We start from the raw sequence: 8,493 nt of genomic DNA, 5'->3' as shown, positions 1-8,493 counted from the left end.
GGAACAAAAAAGAAATAAATCTCGTCATGTTCCTCGCAGTGTCAACAAAGTTGACACGGAAACCGTCCCACTCGCCTCATACCTGCTTTTTATCCAGGCCAGGGACAACGGAGGATAACGTTGTTGTTGTTGTTGTTGTTGTTGTCCGTCTACTGAGCACGTGCAGAACAACTCGTTGCTACGGCCGTGGTGCACATGACCAGCAGCATCGTTTCAGGAAAGTTGCGTTTTCCATGGAGACAGAACATTTTTCCAAAAATTGCACGTTCCCCTGTTTCCACGGAGGCGGACCGTTTACAAAAAGTTGCGTTTTCACCCTTTTCCATGGAGTTGGAGCATTTTCAAAAAGTTTGAGTTTTCTACAGTTTCCACGGGGGCCTCCAAAAAGTTGCATTTCCATGGAGTCGGAGCATTTTTCAAAAACTTTTTTTTACATTTCCACGGAGTCTGAGCGTTTTCAAAAAGTTGTGTTTTTTTCCCCCTCATTTCCATGGAGACAGAAAATTTTTCCAAAAATTGCACTTTCCCCTGTTTCCACGGAGGCGGACCATTTTCAAAAAAGTTGCGTTTTCCCCCTTTTCCATAGTCTTGGAGCATTTTTCAAAAACTTGAGTTTTCCACAGTTTCCACGGGGGCCTCCAAAAAGTTGCGTTTCCCCATTTCCATGGAGTCGGAGCATTTTTCCAAAACTTTTTTTATATTTCCACAGAGTCTGAGGGTTTTCAAAAAGATGTGTTTTTCCCCCCGATTTCCATGGAGACAGAACATTTTTCCAAAAATTGCACTTTCCCGTTTCCACGGAGGCGGACCGTTCTCAAAAAGTTGCGTCTCCCCGTGTCCATGGAGTCGGAGCATTTTTCCAAAACTTTTTTTATATTTCCACAGAGTCTGAGGGTTTTCAAAAAGATGTGTTTTTTCCCCCCATTTCCATGGAGACAGAACATTTTTCCAAAAATTGCACTTTCCCCTGTTTCCACGGAGGCGGACCATTTTCAAAAAAGTTGCGTTTTCCCCCCTTTTCCATAGTGGTGGAGCATTTTTCAAAAAGTTGAGTTTTCCACAGTTTCCACGGGGGCCTCTAAAAAGTTGCGTTTCCCCATTTCCATGGAGTCGGAGCATTTTTCAAAAACTTTTTTTACATTTCCACGGAGTCTGAGCGTTTTCAAAAAGTTGTGTTTTTTCCCCCCCGATTTCCATGGAGACAGAAAATTTTTCCAAAAATTGCACTTTCCCGTTTCCACGGAGGCGGACCGTTCTCAAAAAGTTGCGTCTCCCCGTGTCCATGGAGTCGGAGCATTTTTCCAAAACTTTTTTTATATTTCCACAGAGTCTGAGGGTTTTCAAAAAGTTGCATTTTCAAAAAGATGTGTTTTTTTCCCCCCATTTCCATGGAGACATTACATTTTTCCAAAAATTGCACTTTCCCCTGTTTCCACGGAGGCGGACCATTTTCAAAAAAGTTGCGTTTTCCCCCCTTTTCCATAGTGGTGGAGCATTTTTCAAAAAGTTGAGTTTTCCACAGTTTCCACGGGGGCCTCCAAAAAGTTGCGTTTCCCCATTTCCATGGAGTCGGAGCATTTTTCAAAAACTTTTTTTACATTTCCACGGAGTCTGACAGTTTTCGAAAAGTTGCGTAATCCCCATTTCCATGGAGTTAAGCGCTTGGACCCTCAAAACACAACGCAAGTTTTGAAAACGTGTGAGCGGGACCTCCGAACCAAAGAAAAGTACTGCGATATGCAGAATAGCGAGCCTGAAAACACAAAGAGAAACTTTCGTTGGACGTCTTTGAACATTTCCTTCAATATGTTGACGGGACCAAGACGTGCGACCTCACCAGCGGTTTGTATTTAAGTTTGCTCTCCGTTACAGTTCCTCTCAATATGCACCATCATCACTCGTGTGTAATTTCCAGCGTGCTGTTCAATCATTAAAATCCCATTCTCCCGTTCCGCTCGGTTGCTGGAAGACAAGGTACGACCCCCAGGAGGACTTTTAATTTGCGCCGGTGGAGTTGGGCAACCATAGAGGAAGATCAATGTTGCGTCCAGCTGTGCAATCGTCTTCACTGTTGTGTGTGTGTGTTTTAATTGACTCTCTTTAAAACTTTTTGGAAACTATATAAATAATATAAATGTAAATATATGCGGTTTGATAAATCCAACAACCGTCACAATTTGTTGTCTTCGAGTCAAATGTACAGAAATCTTAGAAGAGAGAAAACCAACAATCCAAACTTTTTTAAAGATGAGTACAAGTACCAGTACTAACCTTTAGTTGCCAATACTGAGTACAGATACAAGTACTAACCTTTAGCTACTTGCTGATAGAGTACCGATACGAGTACTAACCTTTAGCTACTTGCTGATAGAGTACCGATACGAGTACTAACCTTTAGCTACTTGCTGATATTTAGTACCGACACAAGTACTAACATTTAGCTTCTTGAACATAATGAGTACCAATACGAGTATTAACCTTGACCTACTGGCTGATAGAGTACCGATACCAGTACTAACCTTTAACTACTTGCTGATACAGAGTACCAATACGAGTACTAACATTTAGCTACTTGCTGATATTAAGTACCAACACCAGTACTAACCTTTAGCTACTTTGCCGATACCGAGTACCGATACGAGTACTAACCTTTAGCTACTTTGCCGATACCGAGTACCGATATGAGTACTAACCTTTAGCTACTTTGCCGATACCGAGTACCGATACGAGTACTAACCTTTAGCTACTTTGCCGATACCGAGTACCGATAAGAGTACTAACCTTTAGCTACTTACTCATATTAAGTACCAACACCAGTACTAACCTTTAGCTACTTTGCCGATACCGAGTACCGATACGAGTACTAACCTTTAGCTACTTTGCCGATACCGAGTACCGATATGAGTACTAACCTTTAGCTACTTTGCCGATACCGAGTACCGATACGAGTACTAACCTTTAGCTACTTTGCCGATACCGAGTACCGATATGAGTACTAACCTTTAGCTACTTTGCCGATACCGAGTACCGATACGAGTACTAACCTTAAGCTACTTTGCCGATACCGAGTACCGATACGAGTACTAACCTTTCCTGACCATAACTCATCGGAAACAATGAATGATTTTCAATTTAACTCACAGTTCCTTCGATTCCGTGTCTAAAACTAACTCGCTCATGTTTCAAAATAATGGCTCAATAAGACTTTCAGCCTCGCCGTTCTCCCCGTAAGTACACACTTTACATTTGAAAGTGACGATTTCCGTACACAGACTTCATCGATATTTATTGTTCCGTGAAGCCGAGACACACACATTTCAGAAGAAAAAAAACTTTTGAGAAAGAGCAATCACACGCTTGTACTCGGCAATAACGACTTTGAAATTGCCGAAAATTAAAGCGCGGGCGTTTAAGATGTCACACTCCCAACGCCATTATGTGTCATTACGTCCAATCCAGAGCGATTTCTGCTTCGCCGGCCCAAATGACGCTCTCTTTGTCCGCCAGTTCTCATTGTTTAAGCTGCGGCGAAAAGAAGAACCAAACTCCCCAAAACAAACAAAAAATTCCTTTATCAAGGAGTAAAACGCCGTATTTCACTCGTCTCTTCCCGAACAAATCGAATTCGCCGACAGTTTTTTTTTTTTCTTCCCCCCGGAGGACGCTTTGATTTTATTTATTTTTTTAAAAAGTGATGTTCCTCTGCGGCTCCTTCCAGGCGGCCATTGATCAGCATTTAATTGAGTACAACGTGAAAAACAACTTAGAGAAACGTGCCTCAGGTAGGTAATGTGTCACGTTGGGGGGGGGGGGGGGGGGGGGGGGGGCAACAAACAAACGACAGCAGCTTTTATCAAGGTGCCAATTTACGGCAGAGAGAAATAAACACTGCTGCCAATTCCACAATTAAACAGGCTGCAGTGCAAAAAAAAAAACGGGGGAAGCCCGTTTATGCGCACAGACATTCATAGGGACAGATGGAAACGGGAGAATTTTTTGAAAAGTTCCACGTGGCGAGCCGTTCTCAAAAACTTAAGTTGTCCGGATATCTTTGAGACGTAGTCGGGGCATTTGCAAAAAAGTTGCGTTTTACCTGTTTCCGCGGCAAAAAGTGGCATTTCGCTCATTTTCATATGGAGACGGGATTTTTTTTTTTTTAAACTTGCATTTTTCCCGTTTCCATGGAGATGAAGTCAAGAGTGTTTTCAAGAAGTTGCACTTTTCTATTTCCATTGAGATGGAGCATTTTTTATTTTTTTTAAAAAATTCACGTTTTCCCTATTCCCATCGAGATGGAGCGTTCTCAAAAAGTTTCATTTCCCATTCAGTTTCCATGTTGACAGAATCCATGTGTTTTCAAAAAGTTGCGTTTTCCCAGGTCTCCATGGAGCTGGAGCGTTTTCAGAAAGTTGCATATCCCAGAGGATTGCGGGAGGATTTTCAAAAAAGTTTGGGTTGGTTTTTTTTCTCCCCCATTTCCATGAAGACGGAGCCCGGACGTTTCTAGAAAGTGTTGTTTTGACCAGGAGCGTTTTCAAAAACTTCCACCTTGTGAGCCACTTTTATAAAAAAAAAAAAAATGAATTTTTTAGTTAGAACAAGAACGCAGCGTTTTGTCGGTACCTGTGCCATGTGACCACGGGGTCGGGGGATCCGGAGGTGATGCAGGTGAAGGAGACCGACTCCTGGTAGTCGGCCGTGGCGTTGAAGGACTGCTGGGACACCGACAACACCGGGGGGACTGCGGGACAAAAAAAAGACACGTGTCAGTTAGGGAGGCGCGAACGGAAACCAAAAAGCAAACGTTTCAGTCCGACATTTTCGTAAAGAATCCCTCGGGAATTTTAAACACTGTCGTCTGATGAATTGGTCAAAAAGTTTCACGAAAAAAAGAAAATCAATAAATATTCCCAGAACTAATGAAGACTATGTTTTCACATGTCGTGTCTCTTTGAGGTTTTTCTCCATTTTTCGGGGAAATTGCCCAAACAGTCGCGGTAATTTGGATCCCTGAAGGAAAAAGTCGTGAGGACGTGAAACTTTTCTAAAACAAAAATGATGCATTTTCACTCGATACGCCGCGTGAACACAAAACTTTTCCGAAACAAAAACGATGCATTTTCACCTGAAACTTTTTATAAAAAAAAAAACCAATGTGTTTTCACTTCATACACTGTCGCGTAAACTTGTGTATTGTTCTCTCCATTTGTTTGTCTTTACAAAACCAAACAAACAACACCCACTGGTTGCCCAACACGCTAGCTAGCGTTTTCAGTTTTCCGCCATTTCATCGTTTCCTGAAACAAAATCGCGGAAATGTGTCGTTGGGGAGCAGGAGAACGTAAGCCAGCCAGCTTCAATCTCACTCGCGACCTTTTGTCGAAACTTCTCGCCTCTATATTGTCAAAACAAAATAACCAAAAAAAAAAGAGGGGATGAGTGGGAATCAACCCGGCGACACGCGGAGGTGGAGATCGGAGCGACTCTTGATGAAAACGCCGGTGTTGAAAGGTCACCTTGCTCTCCCCCGGGAGCTCGTCCTCCCAAGAGGAGGGGCTCGACGCACGGCGGCGTGAGGGTGTGCCGCTTTTGTCAATTAGTGCGCCGGCTCCACCTACCGCATTAGCGCGACGGGATCCGATTACAGCGGCGAGGATAATGACAACGCTTATTAATGCCGGATGGCGCTGCCATCAGATGTTATTAACGGGATAACGCGGGCGAACCGCCGCAGCGGCGGGTGATTGAGCTCCTCCTCCGTCTCCTGGTGTAGCGACGGAAAACTACACGCGGGGAACTTACTTCAATTAAGTTCATTAAGAGGGATGCACCGATACCACTTCTTTAAAAAACAAATACAAGTACTACCCTTTAGGTACTTGCTGATACCAAGTACCGATACAAGTACTAACCTTTAGGTACTTTCTGATACCAGTACTAATTTTTAGCTACTTGCTGATACCGAGTACTGATACGAGTACTAACCTTTAGCTCCTTGCTGATACCGAGTACTGATATCAACACTAATCTTTAGATACCTGCCGATACCGAGTACAGATATGAGTAGTAACCTCTAACCACTTGCCAATACGAGAATAAATACAAGTACTAACTTTTAGCCACATCCGATGCCGAGTACCAATATGAGTACTAACCTAGCTACTTTCTAATACCGAGTACCGATACCAGTTCCAAACTTTAGCTACATGCCGATACTGAGTGCTGATACGAGTACTAACCTTTAGCTGTTTGCCATTACTAAGTACCGATACCAGTACTAACCTAGCTACTATCTGATACCGAGTACCAATACCAAGACTAACCTTTAACTACATGCCAATACTGAGTACTGATACGAGTACTAACCTTTAGCTGTTTGCCATTACTAAGTGCCGAGTACTGATACGAGTACTAACCTTTAGCTATTTGCCATTACTAAGTACCGATACCAGTACTAACCTAGCTACTATCTGATACCGAGTACCAATACCAAGACTAACCTTTAACTACATGCCAATACTGAGTACTGATACGAGTACTAACCTTTAGCTGTTTGCCATTACTAAGTACCGATACCAGTACTAACCTAGCTACTATCTGATACCAAGTACCAATACCAAGACTAACCTTTAACTACATGCCAATACTGAGTACTGATACATGTCCAAGGTACGCTGTGAAAATCTACTTGAAAAAGACAAGAATGACCAAATACTTCGGCAGACGCATCTCTTGTGTACTTAACCGATCAAACCGTCTTTAAAACACGCTCCATCTCCGATTAAATACGCGCGTTCAAATCCCGGCACCAACTTGTGATTTTTGAAACCCATCCTCCGACGGAGAAACAACCGAACGGAAAATCAACACCGCCCGCGCAAAGACGCTCGAGCGGCCCAACGGGGTTCTTTTGTCGCGGCGCCCGCCGAGCAGATGTTTGTACTCCTGTTAAATATGCGTGATTGGAAGCGGCAGCTGCGGCGCGCTCTCACAACAACGACCCCCACCCCCACCCCCACCACCACCACCCCCACCCCCACCACCCGATCAAACACAAAACGGCTGAAAGCGAGAATACTGTTGTTTCATACTCCCCGTGTCCAACGTGGGAGTTATCGAAACTTAATGAATTGGATTTGTCCTCCAAGTGATGTCCTCTGGACGACAAGTATTCCAGTATTAAACATGTTTATGTTTTCATCCCAAGAGCAGAAACTATTACGTTTTTACCAACTACACCGTGTTTTCCCATTGTTTATGTTTATAACACATATTTTACAACTAAATTATTATATTCTAGCCTGTATATTTTAGTGTATGTATTTAAAAAAAGTTTTTTAAATGTTGTGCGAGAAGAAATCGTTACTACCGTTCTTCATATATGTGAAAATGTGTAGCAGAACAACCAACCAACAGCGCCAACTAGAGGCCCAACCTGAAAGCAAATTTCTTTTTCGAAATGTTGCCGTGAAACTTTTCGAACCCCCCCCCCCCCGCAAAAACGATGCGTTTTTAGTTTGAACGTTGTCGTGTAGATTTTCAAACTTCCGAAACAAAAAAGATGCGTTTTCACACCAAAAACGTTGCCGCGTAAACGTGAAACTTTTATGAAACAAAAATGCAAAAACTATGCTTTTTCACTCGAAACGTTGCCGTGTAAACGCGAAACTTTTCGGAAACGGTTGCCTTACGCCGTAATGGCGGCAAATACAACACCGTTGAGAAAGTTGACATCGATAATCTTTACAAAAAACAACGTGGCGGGAATCGAACACCAAGCCGCCGGGGCCGGATTTACCAGTCGCTGAAACGCGTTTACGTTCCCCCCCCCCCGAGCCGCTCGCCGCTGTGATTGATGTGGTGAGAAAAGTTGAAGGACGGCAGAGGTACTTTCCGCCGACAGCTGAGAAAGGGCAAATTGCAAGTCTGTCTCGTGAGTGAGCGGCCCGACAATTAGGCGGAGGGATATGGGCAGTCAAATTCACATCATCGCTGGTTGCCACGGTAACTGTGAGACTGAAGCGGAGGGACGTTTGACACGGGATGAGAAGTCTGAAGGAAAATTCGCGGAAGACAATCGCTTTCACAGTCGTCTGATTTAATGATTGAAAAAGCGAAAATTTTAAAAAGGACGCTAGTTAGCTTAGCTTAGCATCAATGCTAGCAATACGAAGCCACGGTCCTCTAAAAGCGTCGCGAATAGTTTCTGTTTCACGGAATCACATATCAAGGCACATCGTTTCCCTTTTAACTGTGAAGTGGACAAAGCTCAGAGTCACTGAAGACACAACTTTTTGAAAACTGGGGTGGTAAATAAACATTTTCAAAATGTTCTGCCGCCATGAAAATGGTTAAAAAAACGACCGCCCCATCTCCGTGGAGACCTGGGAAAAGAAAAAAAAAAACTTTTTGAAAATACTCCATTGCTGTGGAAATGTGGAAAATGAAACTTTTTGAAAAATTCTTCAACTCCGTCTCCATGGAAACAGTAAA

At 43.2% G+C, this 8,493-nt stretch overlaps 1 protein-coding gene across 2 annotated transcripts in view; it reads right to left on the bottom strand.

Moving 5' to 3' along the window:
• The window catches only part of ncam2 (neural cell adhesion molecule 2), a 248,551-nt gene that overhangs the window by 42,885 nt on the left and 197,173 nt on the right, over positions 1–8,493 (bottom strand). For both annotated transcript variants that reach the window (XM_080493306.1, XM_080493307.1), the window contains exon 6: positions 4,624–4,741. In XM_080493306.1, coding sequence (XP_080349432.1) covers positions 4,624–4,741 — 118 coding nt within the window. The remainder of the gene's footprint in view (positions 1–4,623; positions 4,742–8,493) is intronic.

This window comes from Lipophrys pholis (assembly GCF_963383615.2).
Source record: "Lipophrys pholis genome assembly, chromosome: 23".
In the NCBI taxonomy this organism is placed as follows: Eukaryota; Metazoa; Chordata; class Actinopteri; order Blenniiformes; family Blenniidae; genus Lipophrys; species Lipophrys pholis.
Note: the sequence above shows the minus strand (reverse complement) of the source record. Positions and strands in the feature narration are given on the sequence as shown.